General features: G+C 41.8%; 1 protein-coding gene across 1 annotated transcript; it reads right to left on the bottom strand.

Moving 5' to 3' along the window:
- Positions 1–233: 233 nt before the first annotated feature.
- On the bottom strand, positions 234–20113 carry RBAK (RB associated KRAB zinc finger). Its single transcript, XM_072943352.1, has 6 exons — positions 20060–20113; positions 19652–19785; positions 18617–18673; positions 8370–8496; positions 7997–8092; positions 234–5921 (listed from the first exon to the last, which is right to left on the bottom strand). Exons 3-6 carry the CDS (start codon positions 18629–18631, stop codon positions 4012–4014), a joined length of 2148 nt encoding a protein of 715 aa, XP_072799453.1. The 5' UTR covers positions 18632–18673; positions 19652–19785; positions 20060–20113; the 3' UTR covers positions 234–4011.
- Between the last annotated feature and the right edge of the window lie 1979 nt (positions 20114–22092).

Raw genomic sequence — 22092 nt, 5'->3', positions numbered from 1 at the left:
AGCACTTCCACTTCTCACAGTGCAAGCTCCTGTTTCCTTCACTCACTCACATTTGTGCTGTTAATGGCGTATCTCACATTTGCCGAAAGGATAACCTGAACAGTTAAAAAAAATTTCTCATCAGATTAAACTCATTGTGATTTTTATCTCAGAGGTCACCTCTAGGGTAAGATGATGGTTAAGATGCACCCCAAATTCAGAAATGTCAAAAACAATTTGCCTGAGAAAATATGAAAGGTTTACACACATCAGTTCTTTATTGAAGAGGCAGTCCAGACCTACTTATACAAGCCAGACCCATTTATATACAAAAAAGGGTAGGATGACAACAGATAATGCCCTGTGACCTTTTCAAATATTTACTGAAAATTATATTAAACTTTAAGGTCACAGGGTAGGAAATCTTAGTAGTTGCCACTGAACTACTTTAAGAGTATTCCCTGCACAAAATTATGCAAAATCTACCATTTAATTCCTGCTAATCAGCATATCCATAAACATTTAGAAAAATATGGCAAGAGTGCTGAGCAACAAAAATGGTAGACATTTGTGATTTTTAAAAAATTTTTATGGAAGTGTAATATACATGCAGGAAAATACACGTATCTTAAGTGCACACAACACTCAAGATATTCAGCACCCAGACTTAGGAACCAATTACCAGCACCAGGTAAACACACCTTAGCGGCCTTGTCCAAGGCTGGCTGCTATCTGGGCTTCTATCTGCATGGGCAAGTTCTGCCTGTTCTCATGCCGAGCGGCTGTCACCTGTGCTTGCACCTGGTCACCCTCCTCACTCTACAGTACCGCATGCAGGAAAACACAGCTCTTACACGCAAAGCTCTACTGCCTGGGCGTCTTCTATCGTTTCGCGGTTTTATGCCACGAAAAGTCTCGGGCATGTCCTTTGGTGGACACGTCCATGCACAGGGGACACACCCACACGTGTCTGCCAGTTTTGGGTTAGAGGGGTGCACACAGATGTGGCCTGAAGTGCCCGCTCTCCGCACGGGCCTATCAGCGGGCAGCACCAGTGTCGGCCAGCTCGTCATCTCCTTGCCAAAGCTCCATGCTAGATTCTTTCTGCTTTTCATTGTCACCATTTCAGAGGGTGGGCAATAGTGACATGTGGTGTCTTAAATCTGCCATTTCCCAGATTACTAACAAAATTAACATACCTCCTCAAATGTTTATTGGCCATCTGGATAGTCTATCTTGTGAGATGGCTGTCCAAGTCCTTTGCCCATTTTCTATTTTTTTCTTGTTGATCTATAGGTGTTTATTTTGGATCAGGGGTCAGCAGCTACGGCCTGCTGGCCAAACCCAGTCTGGGAATAGTCTTACTGCGACACAGACATGCTCATCTGTTTTGTCTTACGGCGTTCACGCTGCAACGGCCAGGCTGAGCTGCCGTGAAGGAAACCAGGCCCCTCACCAAAAACCGCTCTTTGCCAACTGCTCTTCCACATTCAGTTCTGCTGTTACGTGCATGAACTCAAGTACCTTCTCCCCTCTGTGGTCTGCCTGTTCACTTTCTCAATGGTGTCTTTTTTGAGAAATAGAAGTTCTTAAACATAATATATTCAAACTAACTAGTTTTACAATTTAGTGCCTTTGGGATCTTAAGAAACCTTTGCTTCCCGTGTGGTTATTATACAGTGCGGGTTTTCTCGTTACAGCCTCCTTATTTTACACTCCTTACTTAGAACTGCACTCCACCTCAGCTGATTTCTCTATTTTCTATTAAATTACGAATTTAATTGACGAAGCACTTATTGGAAAGAACATCCTTTCCCATGTTACGTCATCACCTTCACCAGAAGTCAAGTGACTGTATGCTTGGGTGTTTCTGGAAGCAACATTCCGCTTCACTGGTCAGCTTAACTTTGCGCCAACACCAACCACGCTGCCCCAATCACTATGGCTGTAACAGCTCTTGACACCTGACACTCTAACCTCTAGTTTGTCTTCTCTAAAACACAGCTTTGATTATTATTGGTCTTTTGAATTCACATATGAATTTGTTTAAAAAAACTTGCTAAGATTTTAAGATTGCACTGAATGTATGAATTAATCTAAGGAAAACCGACACCTTTTTAAGACTGTCCTGGAATCTATGGACACGGTATCTCCCTCTCACTGCTCCATAACTTTTTTTTTTTGGATAGAATTCTTGAAAATATAGTGTTAGGCAACTTGTCACTCTAGGCACTTAAGGATTTCTGATTCTACTGTAAGTGGTATTGCTTTAAAACTTTTCATTTTCTGCGTTTGTTGCTGGTATATTAAAAAACCAACTCTTGCAAAATGACCTTCTAGGCAGGGATCCTGCTAAATTTACTCAGTCCTAATTACCTGTATATTCCTACATATAAAATCATGTCATCTGCAAGTAAGTTTTACTTCTTTCTAATCCTTAAGCCTTTTCCTCCTTTTTCTTCCCTTACTTTCCCAGGTAGGTCCCTCCGCACAATACTGAATACAACCAGTGACAGTGGATACCCTTCTCTGGTTTTTTGATCTTAGGAGAAAACTTTTAATAGTTCACTATTTAATATGCTGTTTGTTGTAGTTTAAGACACTCTTTATCCAATAAAGGAAGTTCCTTTCCACCCACACAAAATGACGTTGAGTTTACCATGAGTTCCCTGGATACTAGGTTACTTTCCTTCAATGTGATATATTACAGTGATTGTTTCTTTTAAATTATTAAAACACCCTCACATTCCTGGAGTAAGACCCATTTGATCACTGTTCTATCTTTTTTCCAGACCCCATGTTAGTTTTAGTCACCCAGGACTGGGTCAAGCAACCACTATAAATGAGTTACTGCTGTCCAGATGGACGTTACCAGGGTTGTTTTAGATTATACTCAGGATTTGCCGTGTGTTACGTGAAGACGTAACTAAACTCTTCCAAGTACATGAGGGGAGAAAGGACACTGAGTTATCAACCAAAAATACCTGCTGGAAACTTGTATTAATTTGTTCCAAAATACTGGGGATAAGAGACAGTGGACAAAATAATGACACCATATTCATAACAAATAAAAACATAAAATTTCTGAATCACGTAACAGTCGCACACTCAAACCTATGGGGTAAAAAACAAGTGGCAGCAGAGCTGGCCTGTCTCACCAGCATGAGCAGCACCGCGGTCCTTCACGGAACAGACCAGATTCCAAATGATCTATGCATAGGTTATGAAAACAGTATTTTTAAGTCACATTTTTTTTTTTGCTCAAATGCAGTTGGAAACTTTACAAAAGTCACTGGCCCCTCTACTGATGAAGCACTCATTAAAAGCCCATTTGAAAATATCTCTAAAGAATAGAAAATTATGTATTCAGCCATTTTGTACCTATCAAATGTGTCACCAACAATACATCCTATGTTAGCACATTTTGCCACCTTAATGCTCACACAGGAATACTGCCTTTTCACAAACTGTATCAAATCCAAACTTTCAGAGACTTGCATAGAATTAGTTAATCACACTTATGAAACATGAGACAGTCATATACATATTCAATGCTACTGTCCTCATTATCAACTCCAGATGATTTTTAAACTTCATTTTCTGCAATGAAGGTTCATTCAGAGCTGATAGCTTCTGATATATCCCCTATAAGCATCTGATTTTATACCAGAAATATGGCTTTTAGTATAGCAATTTCCAAGACAATGTTTCCCACATTCACTCAGACAGATTTTGCTGTAGTACAAGTCCCTGATATGTAGACACAATTGGAATCCAAAATAAATATTAAATATTTATAGAGTTTCACTCTTGTATAAATGATCTAGCATCCAGTGAGTTGTAGGGTCTCGCTGAAGGCTTTGCTTGATGCATTTTTAGGGATTCTTCTCAGTGAAAACTCAGATTAAAATAAATCTAATGCCTAAATGCTCTTCCTTCTCCAGAAACATGAATTCAGCAGTGGTATCTGACTCCCATCTGGGTTTCCCACATTCATTATGTGCAGAGGGTTTTCTAAAATGAGATCTGACTTCAGAGGAGACTTCCCACATCAAGTACATTCATATTTGCTCTCTTGTGAATTCTCTGATGGCTGTTGAAGGCTGATCTGTGGTGGAATTTTTTCCCACATTCATTACATTCATAGGGCTTCTCTCCTGAATGAGTTCTGTAATGCACAGTGAGGTATGACTTCTGAGAAAAGACCTTCCCACATTCATTACATTCATAGGGCTTCTCTCCTGAATGGCTTCTATAGTGCACAGTGAGGTTTGACATCCGAGAGAAGACTTTCCCACACTTGCTACATTCATAGGGCTTCTCTCCTGAATGAATTCGATGATGGATGGTGAGGTAAGACTTCTGAGAGAAGAACTTACCGCACTCGTAACACTCGTAGGGCTTCTCCCCTGTGTGCACCCTCTGATGTCTAAAGAGGGATGAATTATGGGAGAAGGTTTTCCCACACTCGTTACATCCATAGGGCTTCTCTTCGGAATGACTTCTGTAGTGTGCAGTATAGTACGTCAACTCAGAGAACAACTTTCCACAGATGTTACATTCGTAGGATTTCTCCCCTCTGGGAAGTGACTGTTGCCCGCTGAAGGTTGAATTTTCAAGGAAGGTTTTCCCACATTCACTACATTCGTAGGGTTTCTCTCCTAAATGAGCTGGGTGATGGTCAGTGAGATATGAGAACCGAGAGAACTTCCCACATTCACTGCATTCGTGGGGCTTCTCATCTGTGTGTACTTTCCGATGCCGAATGAAGGCTGAGTTTAAATTGAAGGTTTTGCCACATTCATGACATTCATAGGGCTTCTCCTCTAAGTGGCTTCTATAATGTATAGTGAGGTATGACACCCGCGAGAAGAATTTCCCACATTCGCTGCACTGATAGGGCTTCTCTCCCGTGTGTGTTCTCTGATGTGTAATGAGCGTAGACTTCCGGTAGTAGGATTTCCCACATTCATTACATTTATAAAGTTTCTCCCCTGTGTGCGTCCTCTGATGGTCACTGAGGGCTGACTTGCGGGAGAAGGACTTCCCACATTCGGTACACGGGTAGGGGCGCTCTCCTGAATGGTTCCTCTGGTGTAAGGTGAGATGTGTCTTCTGGCAGAAGGTTTTCCCACATTCGTTACATTCGTAGGGCTTCTCTCCCGAGTGTGTCCTCAGGTGCTGAGTGAGATGTAACTTCTGACAGAAGGTTTTCCCGCACTCATTGCATTTATAGGGCTTCTCCTCTAGGTGTGACCTCCGATGTACAGTGAGGGTTCCTTTTTGGCTGAAGGATTTCCCACATACATTACACCCATAAGGTTTCTCTCCTGTGTGAGCCCTCTGGTGTATAATGAATTTTGACTTTTTACAGAAAGATTTTCCACATTCACTGCATTCAAAGGGCTTCAAATCCATCTGAGACCTCTGGTATACATTAAAATTTGACATCTGGATGAAGTCTGATCCAGAATCATTCCACACATAGGGCTTCTCCCCCACGTAAGCTCTCTTATGAGTCATGAATGCAGCTTCACTGTCTAAGGCTTCTGCGCATTTGTTATATTCAAAGGGTTTCTCCAAGATATTAATTTTCTGAATACTTTCTTCATTTTGAGAATAGGCTTCCCCATTTTGATGAAATTCATAGAGCTTCTCTCCATGATATGTCTTCCCACATTCACTACACTCATCAGGTTTCTTCCTTGCATAGCTTCCATCACTAATAATTAATTCTGAAGCAGATTCTAAAGTCTTTCCACATGAGACACAATTAAGAGATATTGTACTTGAAGGAACAAAGCTTGTTCCCATGTTACAGGTTTTATCATATGCATCCTCTCTCTCTTCGCACAGGGCTCTGCCACTGGTATCAACAGCCTGCCCAGGACGTTCGTCTCCATTTTCTTGGCTTCCTTCTATCAGGTCAACTTTCCAGACTTCTGAAAAAGAGTAAAATGAAACAAGCCTTGTGAATCTGAGCACACCAGTTACAGAACAGGAGTGGGCCCAGCGTGGGCTTGACTCTGGCTTCAGGGCTAATCTCCACAAATATTTGTAATCATGAGCGTATAGTCCTCTCTCCTTGATTTGTCATACGAGGCAGACAGACACCTGGGGGTGGAGGAGGAATGTGGAAGGGATGAATGCGGACTTAGCAGTAGAAGAAGAAGGGAGAATAAGCTCACACTGAACACAAGTAGCTTTGTTACTTTACAAATATGTTCAAAACTTTGGTAGAAAAGGTGAAATAAACTGAAGAAATCATGAGCAGAGGACAAAGTCTCCAACGAGTGCTAGATCCAGGCAGAAACAGGAGGACCCAGAGCCAGCAGGGCTGGTGGGAGGATGAGCACCACCACTGGACGTACATTCAAAGGAAATATTCAAGTATGGATGATGTTTGGGAGAAAAAGATCACAACTGACATTAAACCATCAGGTATCACTCCATACGAAGATTAGAACGGTAACATTCTAACCCAGACCTTTCCAAAATCTCTGCCTTCCTATTCTGCACATAAATCCAAAGAACCATTCTAAACACTCCAGCTTCTTCATGTTTAGAGACAGTTCCACAACCAGGGCTCCAACTCCCCGGCCCTGAATCACAGGGACCTGGAAGGAGAGACTCAGGCACACATCTGAAAGAAATGTAAGGTAGACCAATGTCTCCAGTAAGATCAGCTCCCTGAAGGGGTCTGTGGTCTTAGCACCAACTAACTTCCCTTCACAACAGAGAACAGCGCTAATGAGCACTAGAACCCCAACTCCAACGCGTCACAGGCTGGTGGACCTTGACAAGTTACTTAACTATGACACAGTTTCATGTACCTGAAATGCAGACAACAGTTCCTAAGCCAGAGGGCTGGGAGAACGCTGCATTCATTAGTATATGCTAACCACTTAGAACAGCGACACGAAACAAATACAAATACTTGTGAAGTTTTGCCATGAATTTTCTCTCAATTTACTGACTTAAATTTACCAAAACCAGCCACGTTCCTGGTATGACACTGCAACCTAATTCTGAATACAAATAAGAGTTCCCATAATCCCAGGTTTCATTTGGTGTAAAACCTTCAATATCAGATTCCTACAGTAGCTCCTATGATGTTAACTTCTATTTCTATGTATCTTACAAACTTGGGGATCCTCTGCACTATTTATAGTTACTCTCATCCACGTTCAGCGCAACACTGACAGCTCCGTGCTCAGAAATCTACAACATCCCTGAACCAAAACCCCCAAATGACAATAGGGAAAAAAACAGAAAAGTTATCATTTACCAGTAAGGTTTTTCATTACCTAGATTCACAATATATATTCAAACTACCATTGCACTCCTGTTCCAAGCACACCTTCTGCTCCAGGAAGCCTAGGCTCTGCCCTGCTCATTCCCAACCCTAAGTCTGCACACACTTCTGTTCACTCAGTCTGACTTCCCATGCTGGCTGTGCTCAAAACCTACCTATGTTTCAGGGGAAGCCTTCAAATATTTATCAAACCTCTTCCCAGCTTTCTGAAGGCCTCCTTTCCCTAAATTTTAAAATACCTTTAACACAAAGTTATACAACATGTATCTGAATACGAATAAGCTTAGGGAGAGAGCCAGGCTGGGATCTGAGGGCCTAGAGGTGGGAGTGAACCCGGGGCAGAACACAAGCCAGAGGCATCCACGGCAGGGAAGGAAAGAGGATGGAAGACAGAAAGAATGACCAGGAAAGTCTCCAGTTAACTTTTCTGTCAGATTTTTGACTGTCTGAAAACAAAGGAATCTTGCGATGAGGCAGAAGGTAAGTTAGGGACAGCATGAGACAAAGGGAAGGCATCTTTAGTCCTGGTAACCATGGAGAATCCCTTAAAATGTAAGCCAGTGTAAGGCCAGAAAGGGAGCGTGCAATTGTGTGCTGGAGGGGGAGCGCTACCTGGGCCCTGGGAGTGCGATCTGGGGCATCTGAGGTCACTCCCAAAGGATGGAGCAACCACTCACAGAACGTCACGTCCCACTGCCTCACCTGGGTGAGCCTGCCGCGGGAGTTCACCGGCTGCTGTCCAAGGCTCTTCTCCCTGCTCCAACTTGACGATCACGTTGGGTTTGGTGCTGTCGTACCCTGTGAAGGAGAAAGTGCCGAGCTTGGACCAGCTGCTCAGCTCCAGGCCTCGGAGGAGAAGGTGCTGCTTCAGAAGCCACACAGTAAAGCACTGATTTTGCACTTCAGCAAAATGAGAACCTTTCAGTGCAGAAGCAGACACACATCCTCTACCTGGTGCCCAAAAGGAATTAAAAGGACTTATCACTGATTTCTTCAAAGTCAAGCATAAAACCATTAAATTGGAAGCCCCCTCACCCTCACCCCTAGCAGTGGCCCCGAAAGCAGCTCCACTCACCCACGGAGACCAGGTGGCTGTAGTTCTCCAGCATCACGTCCCGATAGGTTGTCTTCTCATTGGAGTCCAGCTGCTGCCACTCCTCCTGGGTGAAGTCCACGGCCACGTCCTTGAATGACACTGGTCCCTACAATGGCACCACGATTGCAAACAGGGGACATGAAGGAGACTCGTGGGACAAGAGCTCACCCAGCTCCCTGTAAAGTTAACTATGAGCACTGAAAACCTCCATTTTTTTTTTTTTTAACAGATCATGGGAGGAAAACAAACCATATTGGAAAGACACTGCCTTTGGGTTCTTTAACATGCCCCCCCAAATCCCAAACCACTCAGAAACTCTCAAACAAAAAAGAGTTCCAATTTTGCGACTGAAGCCTCTTGAGTTCTGGGGGCGTTAAGATAATGAAACACCATTCCTGCTCTCAAACAGCTCGCAGCCTGATAAGGATGCTGGGTCAGTGAACACATGCATTTTATTCCTTGTGGTCTCCTTTGGCGCCTCTGCCGGTGGGCACTCCTCCCCGACCTCCTCCTGCTGGCACACTGCAGGGCTCAGTCCATCCTGGGTCAGCCCTGTCGCCCTCTGACCTCCTGCTCTGCTCTGACAGCTGGCGGTCTGCAGCTACCTGCACAGCTAAGTTTCCTACTTCCTTCAAGTGTTATCTCAAACATCATATCTCACACATCTCATCCTTGAAGCAATGAAAATTTGGTGCCTGAATGAATGCTTGAGGTACTGTCAGAGTGACGTATACAAGATGCAGGGCAGGCTAACAGAAGAGAAGCAAACTATTTTAATTCTATGTTGGCAGGCCTAGTGGGTACCCCAGGAGTAAGGGGGACAGGAGATGATGTGATATGAAAAGTTCCCACGACAAAACCTGAAGCAGTATCGACACGAAAGAGGTTGGCACAGGGCAGAGACCAAGAAGGCACTTTCTTACGGACAATTTTTTGATAAAGAAGAGTTGGTTCTAATTTGAGAGAGAAGATGAACATACACAATTAGTCTCCTGACTCAAAGATAAGACAAAAATCAAAAAAGCCCAACTGAAAGAAATATGAAAGCAGAGTACATTCTCACAAGAGCGATGGAACACAGAAGTTACCAATAGCAGGAACTTCTTTGAGGAAATTCTTGATTTATGGACTAGAGCAGATGAGAAACCAGGACCAAGGAACACAAGCCACTCAGGGGCGGATGCTGGGCCGCAGCATAAATGAACAGCAGACTCGCCTCCAGGCCCATCAGGAGGGCCGTGGGCTCCCGTGGCAGGAGAGTGACTGGCTGACGGAGAAATCAACCACAGACCAACCAAGCAGCTCGAGAGGTTTCCTGTTCTCAGTACACAGAGTGGCCGATGTACGGTGACTCTGGCCATGGGCACCGTGGCCAGAGACGGAGCAGAGTGCAACACACTGCAGAGCTCACAATCAAGGTGATCACACATTTACTGTCCAAACAGAAAACTGCTGTCTGGGACAAATGATCAACCAGGTGGGATCCCAGGAGCGGAGGTGTAACCCAAGACTGTCTCAGGCAAATCCGGACAAAGAGTCAACTCTCCGCATGCTGGACATGGATGTTTTTCCTAAAACAGCTCTCGGAAAACTGCTCTTACCATAAAGCAGTCTAAGCAACTGAACCTTGTCCATCAACTCACCACTGGCCCAAAATGCAGTGGTGCCCACAGGTTCTGCAGATCAGAAGTCACAGTTGACGAGCCAGAAGGCAGCCCACGGAATGGGAGGAAACATTTGCAAATTATATATTTGATAAGGGATCAGTTTCTAGCATGTATAGAGAACTCCCAAAACTTAAAAACAAAAATATGATTTTAAAAAGGGAGAGCAAAATAAATAATTAAGTAAATTAGTAAAAGATGGGCAAAGCACTTCAATAGACATTTCCCCAAAGAAGTTTTACAAATGACCAATAAGCATAATAAAAAGATGCTGAACATCAATAACCAGGGAAATAAAAATCAAAACTATAATGAGACACCACCTCACATCAATTAGGATGGCTACTATCAAAAAACCCCAAAAAATTACATGTTTTGGAGAAACTGGAACCCTTGTGCACTGTTAGTGGGAACATAAAATGGTACAGCTGTTACGGAAAACAGCGCGGTGGTTCCTCAGAAAAATGAAAACCAGAACATGTGATCTAGCAATACCACTTCTGGGTCTATACTCCCCTCAAAATGAAAGCAAGGACTTGAAGAGGTGTCTCCACACCCATGCTCATAGCAGCATTATTCACAGCCGCTAAAATGTGGAAATAACCCAAAGGATGAATGGTTAAGCAAAATGTGATATATATACACAAAGGAATACGATTTAGCCTCAAAATGTAGTAAATTCTGACACATGCTACCACTTCAAGGACATCATACTGAGTCAAACAAGCCAGTCACAAAAGGACAAATACTGTACGATTCCACTTAGATGAGGTACTTAGAGGAATCAAAACCACAGAGACAGAAAGTCACACGGTGATTGCCAGGAGCTGGGTAGAGGAGGGAGTGGGGAGTTCGTGTTTAACGGGGGCAGGGTTTCAGTTTTGAAAGATGAGATGTTCTCCGGAGAGCGAAGCTGGTGATGACTGCAGAACAATCTGAATGTCCTTGATACCACTGCACTATACACTGAAAAATGGTTAAGATACTAAATTTTACATTACATATATTTTACCACAACAAAAAAAAAGTGGAAGAAAAAAAATGCAGTGACATCTAATTCCATATCCCGACCCACTCACCTTCAGAGCTCTGCTGCCGCCCCCACAAAGGAGAGGGGATGAAATGGGCTCGCTGGCTGCGTTCGCTCACATTAGCTATTAGTAACTATTCCCTCAAAAAGTGAAATTTAAAAAAATCAAGAATCATCAACTGATTGAGGAAAACAACACAAATAAAAAATAAGCATCAAGATGAACAACTCAACAACGACCGAATCGAATTCACACAAGAAACAACTTACATTTTTTTCTACTGATTTATATTTTTAAATAAATTAAGCAGGATATTGTTTCCATAAAATGAGAATATCCTGCTATGAAAAAGCCACTGGAGAAAATTTAGAAATTAAAGACTGGATTGTTGAATTTTTTAAAAATCCTCAAACAAGAAGCCTGAATAACAAATGAGACACAGAATACATAACTTAGGAAATCTCTCTGAAAACAAGAAATTGAAATGATGAAACAAAATTTGAGGTATTCAAGCCAGATCCAACAGCTTCAACACCTTCCAAAAGAGATTATAGAGGGTAAAAAAAAGACCAAAAAAAAAATCATCAAAGGCAAAACCAAAAATGATTCCTGAGCTGAAGAATCATCAAACAAACAAACAAAACAAGAATAATCAAAAAGGGCAAAGAATACTGGGGGAGGAGGGAAATAGTGAGATCCAGAAATTTCCTGATAAAATATCAAATTTAAAAATTAGGGGAAATTCCTAAAAAGTTATGGAGAAAAAAAAATACACTAGTTACCCTGGCAACTGATATTTCATTTCTCAACTGAGAGAAAACAATGGAGAACTGCCCACAACATTCAAAGACAAAAGGATTCTGAACCTAGAACCACATACCAAGCCAAACTATCATTTAAGCCTAAGGACACTGTGACGGTATTTTCAGAAAAGCAAAACAATTTATATCAAAGAAAACAGTCTCCTTAAAACACTCAGTGACATACTCCACTGAAACCCAGAGCTCCAACAGCAGTGAGCACGGGGTGAACACGGGGATGGGGAAACCTCACTGAGAGACCAGTAAAAAGGGTTCTCGGTTGTTGGAAGGAGCAGCTGTTGGCACTGCAAACATTTAACTCGTATTGCGGAAGGGAAATGCTCAGCAAACACGTCCCATTTCCCTCCTGCTTATGAAGGGCTTGCACCCACTGGTACAGCCACGTCTCGGCAGGCCCCACAGGTGAGATTCCCCAAGAGCCTAGGATTATCCACAGGCAAACCAAATGAGCCTTCAGATCACCTACAGGAACTAACGTCCTTCTGGGTTTAGTTAGGCCAGGAGGCAAGAAGAGGCAGGGGTTAGAAGACTCATCAGTCCAACAAATAAAATTAATTACATTCCATATGTGTATGCACAACTGGGACATTGTGCTGTACACCAGAGACTGACACATTGTAACTGACTGTACTTCAACTTAAAAAGAATTACATTCCGCACAGACATCATTTATATACCTACACTGTTTATATACACAAAATGTTAGCAAACAAAATCCAATACCAGATTGAAAAGAAAATACGTAATAGCCAAATGGGACTTATTTAAAGCATACTGACTGGTTTAATATTTGGAAATCTATTAGTACAATGTGCTATTTTAATACAGCTAAGAAAAAAAAATCTTAAATTCCCAAAGACGTTGAAAAGATCGCTTTCCAACAATATTCAAATGAATACGTGATTTAAAAAGAAACTCAAAGAAAATATGAACTGATGAATACTTCACTAACATGAATATATGTATGTACATGCATTTTAGTGTGATATATACACACAAGCACAAGTATACACTTTAAATTTATATACACACGCACACACTTATGCTTCAGTCATCTTAGTTCCAAAGTCAAAATTTAACAGGAAAACAACAGACACATTCCCACTAAGATTAATTAGAACCAAGGCAAAATGCTCATTATCTCCAATTAGAGGGAACAGTTAAAGGCCTAATAATAAGAAAAAGTAAAACTATTTCTATTCCCAGATGACATACTACACCTAGAAAACTCGGAGAATCAACAATGGAACCCAACAAAAAGAACTCTTGTTAGGTAACAGAATATAGAGTAAACATACATAAAAGCAACAGCTCTCATCATATAAAGCAATAAGAAGGTGTAACACAAGTGTACACACAGTTTACAACAGCAACAGAAAAGAGAACTCTTAATGAGAAATGTACAAAACCTATACTAGAAAAAATGTTAAAAAACACCCCTAAGAGACAGAGAAGTAGACCTGAATGGACGGAATGGCTCTCCTTGCTCTTGGACGGACAGGTCAGCTTAGTAACATAAACATGTCAGTCACTGTGAACTACGTTATAAACATGTGATGGCAACAAAAATAGGGAAAAGCTTTTTCCTGGAACTAGACAAGTGGACACTAAAGTTCAGATGAAGGGGGAAAACTAATCAAGAACAGCTAGGAAAATCTCCAAAACAGAAGCTATGAAGTGGGCCTACCACCACCAGATTTAAAATACAACCCCTATGGTAAACCAGTTCGGTCCAGGAGGCATCAATGGAAACAGCAGCGGGAGAGCACAAGGTCTAGAAACAGGCTTTATGGTTATACATCATGATGATACGTGACTGAAAAATTGTAACTATTAGCAGAACTGATTTTTAATAAATGGTATTACAGGAACTGATAACCATTTAGATGTGGATAACACTGCATCCATATCTTACAGCGTAAAAGAATAAACTCCAACTGAATCAATGATCTAAATGTGAAACATGAAACCACACGGGAAAAACACGGGTGAGTTTCTCCGTAACGTTCATGTGGGGAAAGGCTTTCTAACTGTGACTCAAAATAGAGACATCAGCACTTCTGCTTTCAGCCAAGATGAGCAAGGACTGGATTTACCCTCCCATCTGAAACAACACCAAAAAAACAGAATATTCAAAGCTGTGGTTTTCAAGGCACTCATCACCAGGCAATGAAGGACAGTAACCCAGGAGAGACAGGAAATAAACAAGATGAGCCCAAGCTGCTGCCCTGAGAGTTTCCAGCTGTGGAGAAGGGAAGGGAAACAGACAGTGCTGAAGAGAGTTGACAAGTTGGGGAAGGCAGGAAAGCACAACCCAGAAAGAAAATAATCAATCAACTGAAATGGGCCTAAAACTGACACAGATGTTACAACTGGGACATTTAATAAAGCATTAAAATGGCTGATAACTGTATTCCATATGGTCAAAAAAACTGAGCAGAGACAGAGAAGATACTTTAAAAAAAGACTCAAATTGAAATTCTACGGACAAAAACTACAATATCTTCCTGAGGTGAAAACTACAGCGGACTAGATTAACAGCACCGCAGAAAAACAGACCAGTGAACAAGAAGATATGGCAACACGCTACACAAAATGAAGCACACAGAGAAACAAGAATGAAAAGAAAATCAAGGACACCAGTGAGTTGGGGAACAATTTAAAGCAACAAAACAAATATACATATATATATATATATATATGCACACACATACACACATATATATATACACGTACACATATATACATAAAACAGAAACCACTGAAAGAAGGAATGGGGGAGAAAGGGGAAATACTTGGAAGAAATCATGGTCAAAACTGTCCCAAACTTGATGAAAACCATAAACACACAGACCCAAGAAGTTCAGTGATGCCCTGAGCACAAAAACATAAAGATACAGGTATGTTTCAGAGACATTACAGGTTGGGTTCCAGACCACCAGAATAAAGCAAGTATCATAATAAAGCAAGTTACATGAATGTTTTGGTTTCCCAGAGCATATAAAAGTTATGCTTACACTATCCTACAGTCTACTGACTGTGCAATAGCATTATGTCTAATAAAAAGTAGGTACTTTAATTAAAAACTACTTTACTGCTTAAAAAAATGCCAAGACAACTACAATAGTAACATCAAAGATCACCAAGCACAGATCACCACAACAAATGCAGTAATAATGAAACAGTTTGAAATACTGTGAGAATTACCAAAATGTAACACAGAGACACAAAGGGAGGAAAGCTGTTGGGAAAATGGAGACAACAGGCTTGCTTAACGCAGGGTTGCCAGACACTTCCAGTTTGTAAAAAATGCTTTATCTGTGAAGAGCAATAAAGTGAGGTGTCCCTTGACATATCGCAATCAAATGGCTAAAAACAAGTGATAAAGAGAAATGTTTAAAAGCAGCACAGGTGGGGGGGAAATGTTATCTACAGAGGAACAAAGATGAGAATGACATCAGACTTCTCTTGGAAACAATGTAAGCCAGAAGCCAGTGGAGGAAGACATTTAAAGTACTGGAGGAAAAAAAAAATCCAGCAATGATCCCTTTAAAAGTGAAAGCAACATAAAGACATTTTCAGATATACAAGAGCTGAAAGAATTCAATATCAACTAAAAGAAATGTTAAAGAAAGTCCTTTGGGCAGAAGGAAAGTGACAGCAGATAAAAATGAGGATCCACACAAAGGAATAAAGGTACCAGAAATGGTTAACTATGTACTTTCTCTCAGTACTTAAATCTCTTTAAAAGATAAACTGTTTAATTAAAAATAACAACTTACATAACAGAGGAGAACAAATCTGACTCCATATTGGATCTGTTCCTTTAGTTTTAACCACTGTGCCCTGTTTTCTAGGCTTAGTCTGCACCTTTTATAAAACAATGTTGCCTTTAGCCTGAAATATCCAGGAGAGCCTGTTCTTGGGGCTCTGACCTTTAAGGATGTTTGCACTTCTGCACGTAACTCAGAGATGGTAAGTTGAAAAATAGAGAATAACCTTTGTTTTGTTGGAGGTTTACAGGGACACCATGGCCTGACTAACATGGACGGCTGCAAGAATAAAGAATTCCTACAGCATGAAGTTTGCAACAATGAACCACACCCCCTCCCCTATTTTTTTTTTTTTTTTTAATAAAAAGAGCCTGTATTCTGACTGGAGCATGATGGTTCTCCAAGACATGAGTCTGCCATCCTCTTGGTCTGCCGGCTTTCCAAATAAAGTTGCTACTCCTTGCCCAAACACTTCATCTCCCAATTTATTTGGCTGTCGTGCAGTGAGAAGAACGAGTTTGGACTCAGTAACACTTATAGCAGGATTGGTACCACGCGCAAAAATTAAATGCAACAGTAGTGTAAATACCAAAATAGAGAAACAACAGCAGCTTCCTAGGCTCTAAGTGAAATAGTGTATTACTTGAAGATAAACTATGATAAATTATATACTATAAACCCTACCCTAAAGCACCCACTAAAATAACAAATGTTACAGCTAACAATTCAACAAAGGATATAAAATGGAATCATAAAACAAAGTCAATCAAAAGGGAGGAAGACAAAGAAGATGGAGCAAATGAGAAAGACAGACGACAGACTACAACCTAACCGGTGAGATCAATAATCACATTACATCTAAGTGGTCTAAACACCCCCATTCACAGGCAAAAATTCTCAAACTGGATTAAAAAACAAGACCCAACTATATGCTGCCTGCAAGCAATGTACTTTACATACAAAGATGTAAACAGATTAAACATAAAAGGACAGAATAAGATACAGCATGCCAGCACTACTCCAAGTTGGAGTGACTACAAATATCAGAGATTCCATTTCACAGCACAGAATATTACCAGGATAAAGAAGGCCACTGCACAGTGACAAAGTGGTTAATTAATCAAGAGGACATAACAATCTTCAGCACTTAGGTATCCTTCAATAAAATACATGAAGCAAAAACTGACAGAATTTCAAGGAGAAACAGACAAATCACAATTGCACAACTGCAGGATGCAACTTGTCAGTACCCTCACGACTGACAGGACAAGCAGGCGGAAGGTCAGCAAGGACACAGGATACGGCCCCACACTACCAACTAGAGCTGACTGGCATTTACAGAACGTGCCACCTGATGGAGCAGAACCGGCACCCTTCTCACCTGCACACGGAACTTCTCCAAGGGAGACACTATTTTGGGCCATAGATTTTAAGAGAGTCATTATTCATGCAGTGCTCCTCCCCCAAATTCACAATCTAAATCCCATCATGAAGAAATATCAGGGAAACCTAAATTCAGAGAATTTTACAAAATAATTGGCCTGTATTCTTCAATCATCATAATGGCATTGAGAAATTATTCCATACTAAACAGACTTAAAAAGCATGCAACTAAATGTGATTCATATTTCTGGACTGGGTCCATCATGAGAAATAAAAAATTACTATAAAGGAAATGACTGGGAAGGTAAACTGTAGATTAATGTATTATATCAACAAAAAATTTCCTGAATTCACCAACTGTGCTAAGCATATGTAGGAAAATATTCTTGATCTTTCGAGGTACAACTGAAATGTTACAGGGCAAGGGGGCATACCATATACCTACTCTCAAACGGTTCAGAAAAAAAAAGTTAGTTAAAATGATGGCAATGCAATCAACACAATCCAAGACTCATCAACCAACGGCAACATATGGACTCAATCTGTATTCTCATTGAAAAGGAAAAACTGAAAAACATTTAGAAAACGGTGAAACTTGGAACATTGATATTATACACTAAGAAAGAATGGTTTGTGGGTTATCATCACCCACTTTTTATAAGACTATCATTTAAAGCTACATACAGAAATATAAATAAATTTCTTTAAAAGCCAAGAAAAGGGAGATGTTGTGAGTTTGTAAGTAACAGATGTCAGAGGCAGGTGAGTGGCCACCTAGGTAACGGCTGGAAAACATCCACTAGATCGACCACAATTAGGTCACTGCTCATCTTTACCAACAGATCCAGAAGAGTGGTAAGGACAAAACCAAGACCCCAAGAGCTGGAATGGGAAGTGAGGACATCTTTACTGGAGAATATCTGTCTGTCTTGTTCACTGTGCAAACCAAACACTAACAGAAATACCTGTAGAATGAGCAGGCCATTCCTTAATTTAGGTTTTATTCCTGGACTCAAGAGTCAAATGTAAATGCCTCTATTTGGATCACAGTATTTTGGAGCCTGGGAAAAAAACTACCCGCACCAAGTCCTCCTTGGGCAGCAGGTCCTCGGTTTAGATAAGCAGCGAGTACAAGCCACAGACTGCAGTGATTTAACGGTTGTACTGGCAGAGCTATCCACAACTGCACCAAATTCAACAAACACATGTTTTTCAAGTCCTAGGAAGTCTTTAAGAACCACAAGCAATAAAAAAGGTTTCTTCTTACAGTCAACACACATCACGTAAGGGACGGTACTTTCCTTTTTCTGGAAATGTCAAGAACATCAGCCACATCTGCAGCTCAGCCCCGGGAGCCCTGAACTACGATACTACCTACACACTTGAACTCTACAAAGTCTAGGTGCCAACGTGACTTTGTAACACCCATATTTTACATGATGATGTCTTTTATCAGTGTCCACCTTCCCATTTTAAAGTATGGACCCTAATAAAAACTCTAAAATGCATTACAAAACAAAGTGGGGGAATATATACACAGACAGGAAAACTCACCTGGGACTCATTCATTTTCTGCTGCTCTCGGAAAAGCGTAGACTGTTAACGGTGGACCTAGAGGAAGCGAAGGAAGTAATTGAAGCCGTGAGTCATCTGGCAGTAACCTCCTGCATCAGAACCACCGAAGAAAGCTCAATAAAATGATACCCTATGAATATTCAGAAGACGCGAAAAGGGTGATAAGGGAGAAACACATATCTGAACCCCGGTAACTCCAACATGATCAGGTTACTCTGATTAGTCAGTACAAACACTGACTCTTTTTCATATAGTTTGCCATCATTAAAATGAAGCACAAAAACAAAAAAGTATTTTCTATCTCTTTAAATTTCTTACAATCAAAGATTCCACAGGAAGGGAACATGTGAACTCTGAAAAGTGGAACATATGTGCATCAGGACACGGTATTGTTTTTAAATTACCTGACTCAACTTAGTTACTGCTACACTTAAAAATCTTTTATTAAAGAAACTGTAATAGAGTGGACAGAACACTGACCTGGGAGTTTGGGTCCTGTCAGCAATCCCACCTACACACTCGGTGACCTAGGCACGTCACCTCCCTTCTCAGGCCCAATCTCTTCCTCCCTCAACCGAGGCAGCAGCACAGAAGCCTCGCAGACTTATCCTACACTCCACTGAGTGATTCCACAGGGCACACCCGAGGAGGGCTCAGCACACATTCAGATTCGAGAACCAAGGTGCTAATGCAACTTTAGAGACACGCTCGCCATCTCGAGGCGGCGACAGGAGGAGGGGTGTCGGGTGTGGAGGGAGAAGTGGATGCGGAATGTCCACAGCCCAGCCGGCCGCCCCTACTCCCCCAGGACACCCAGAACTCACAAGTCCCAGTGGGCGCCCATCCAGGAGCAGCCTCCGCGGCCCTGCAGCCCAGCCCCTCCACCTCCGGGACGCGGACAAACCCTCCCTGTCGCTCTCTCGTGTCCTCGGCCCGGGCTGGCTCCCCCAAGCCCCGCTCTCAGCGGGCCGCAGGGTCGAGAACTGCCTGGATGCCCGCAGACGCACCACCTACCCCGCCGGGGCCCGCTGACTGGCCTCAGGCTTCCGAGGCTCCGGGCCGAGGGCTGCTTCTCCCGCTTGCTCGTCTCCCAGAATCTCTCCTCTCCGCTTCCCGAGGCCGCTGGTCCCGAGGAGCTGGCTCTGGGCCTACGGAACAAAATCCCTTCAGGGGAACGTCCCTCCCAGAGGCTCCCAGTCCTGCACGCTGCAGACGGTCGGGCCCGGGTCCCGCCGCCCCTGCGCCGCCGCCCGTTCCACCCCTCTGGCTCAGGCCGCAGGCTCCGCGGCTCGCGCTCAGAGGTCCCCGCTCGAGCCTCCGCACAGTCTGCGCCAGCTGGGTGTCGGCCAGCGTCCACCCCCGCAGGCCCCTGAACCGTTGCCTGCGGGAGGCCAAAGACTGAGAACGAGGACGAGAAGCGACCTGGGTACAGACAGGAAGCGGGAGAACCGCGGCATCGGTGCGCGTGCGCGTGCGCGAACACGCAGACAGGCAGAGGTGCGCAAGCGCAGGGGGACGCCGGAAGTCCGCCTCCCCCGGTCCACCCTGGGGAGCCGGACAAGTACGAGGACTCTATTTCCCATAAGTCTCCGCGCCGTCAAGTTAGGGACCGTCTTAAATGTCTCCACCTCATCTTGCCGCGGAGAGGCGCTGAGCCGACCGGGACTCAATTTCCCTTAATTTAAGGGAACGTCAGTAAAGTCTCGAAGCGTCTTGCCTGGCTGTGTCCTGGTGCCCTAGATGTTTCCTCATCCTTAGTGTTTAAGGAGTAGAATTAGTGTCTACAGACAACTGTGGAAGGGGTTTTTCATGTTCGCTTATGATCATAAGAGATATTTAATTAAAATATTAGTAAATAGAGCATAGCAATATCATGATAGAGTATTAGCCTCCCATACCTTCCTCCCCACTTATAGTGAAAAAGATACCTAGCTTTTCCAAACAACTTTTAATTCGTGGCACCTGTAGAAAAATCATAAAATACAGAATTGAAAGGAGAAAATTATCCATGATTTTATCTACTGAAGAGGATGATGTGTGTGGAAAAAAGAATCACGTGTTTCATTTCTTTATACAATGGAATATTACTCAGTCATAAAAAGAATGAAATAATGCCATTTGCAGCAACATTATGAGATCATCATTCTGAATGAAGTAGGTCAGAGAAAGACAAATATCATTTGATATCACTTATATGTGGAATCTAAAATATATATATATATGTATACACAAATCTATTTACAAAACAAAACAGACTCATTGACATAGAAAACAAACTATGGTTACCAAAGGGGAAAGAGCAGGAGAGAGATAAATTAGGAGTTTGGGATTAACAGATACACATTACTATGCATAAAACAGATAAACAATAGGACCTATTGTATAGCACAGGGAACTATATTCAATTTCTTGTACTAGCATATAATGGAGAAAAGTCTGAAAAAATACATATGTATGTATATGTATAACTGAATCACTTTGCTCATTTGGGAAACTAATGTTGGAAATTACACGTCAATAAAAATAAAATTAAAATTTAATATAAATAAATAAATTTTAAAAATAAAATAAGATTGCACTTGACTGCCAAAAAAAAAGTTACTTTAGTAGGATAACTTCACCTGAAAAGGAATGAGACAAAAACATTAAAATAAAAATGTTCAATTCCCTTTTTGAAAAAAATAGAACTGTGTGTTTCAATGGAAAACTAAGTAGTCTTTGGGGAACATTACTCTGCATTGGTTTGAGCTCTTTCTTTGTCTTTGAGCTTACTGTTCACCTCTTTGAAAGTTGTAGGTAACATGCAAATTCTGTCCACTTGTTTGAAAGTTCAGTTGAATCCCCAACCCTCCACCCAGGAGGAATCAAGTTTTGCCTTCATTTTTTTACATATTAATTTTAATATATAATGTGTCTGTTTCTCAGATTCCTTCTTGAATCAAATAAAATACTTCAAATGTGCTCATTGTTATATCTGTATAAGAGTCATGAGCTTACTTTTATAACAGTTCGGGAGGTCTTCACAGAGATCCTGGATGGATTCACCTAACAGCACCAGGTAAACTTCGTGTCAAAAGGAGCACACTTCATTCCTCAAAAATTTTAAAGTAGAACTATCATAGGATCCAGCAATTCCACTTCTGGGTATTTTGATTGAAGAAAACAAAAACACAATTCAAAAAGATATCTGCACCCCTGTGTTCACTGCAGCATTATTTTTGATAGCCAATAGATGGAAGCAACCTAAGTGTCCATCCCTAGAGGAATGGATAAAGAAGATGTGGTGTGTATATCTACATCTATATCAACAGTGGACTATTGGCCATGAAACAGTTTTCTATACCAAAAATAATTCAGGATTATTTTTCAGAGTTAAGAAATATGGTTGGATAATCACAACCCTGTTAAACAATCTCTCATTTCACAGGAAACCGACAAACCAGGCTGGTAATGAC

The sequence above is a fragment of the Vicugna pacos genome, chromosome 18, assembly GCF_048564905.1.
Source record: "Vicugna pacos chromosome 18, VicPac4, whole genome shotgun sequence".
In the NCBI taxonomy this organism is placed as follows: domain Eukaryota; kingdom Metazoa; phylum Chordata; class Mammalia; order Artiodactyla; family Camelidae; genus Vicugna; species Vicugna pacos.
This window is presented reverse-complemented; position numbering and strand designations above follow the sequence as displayed.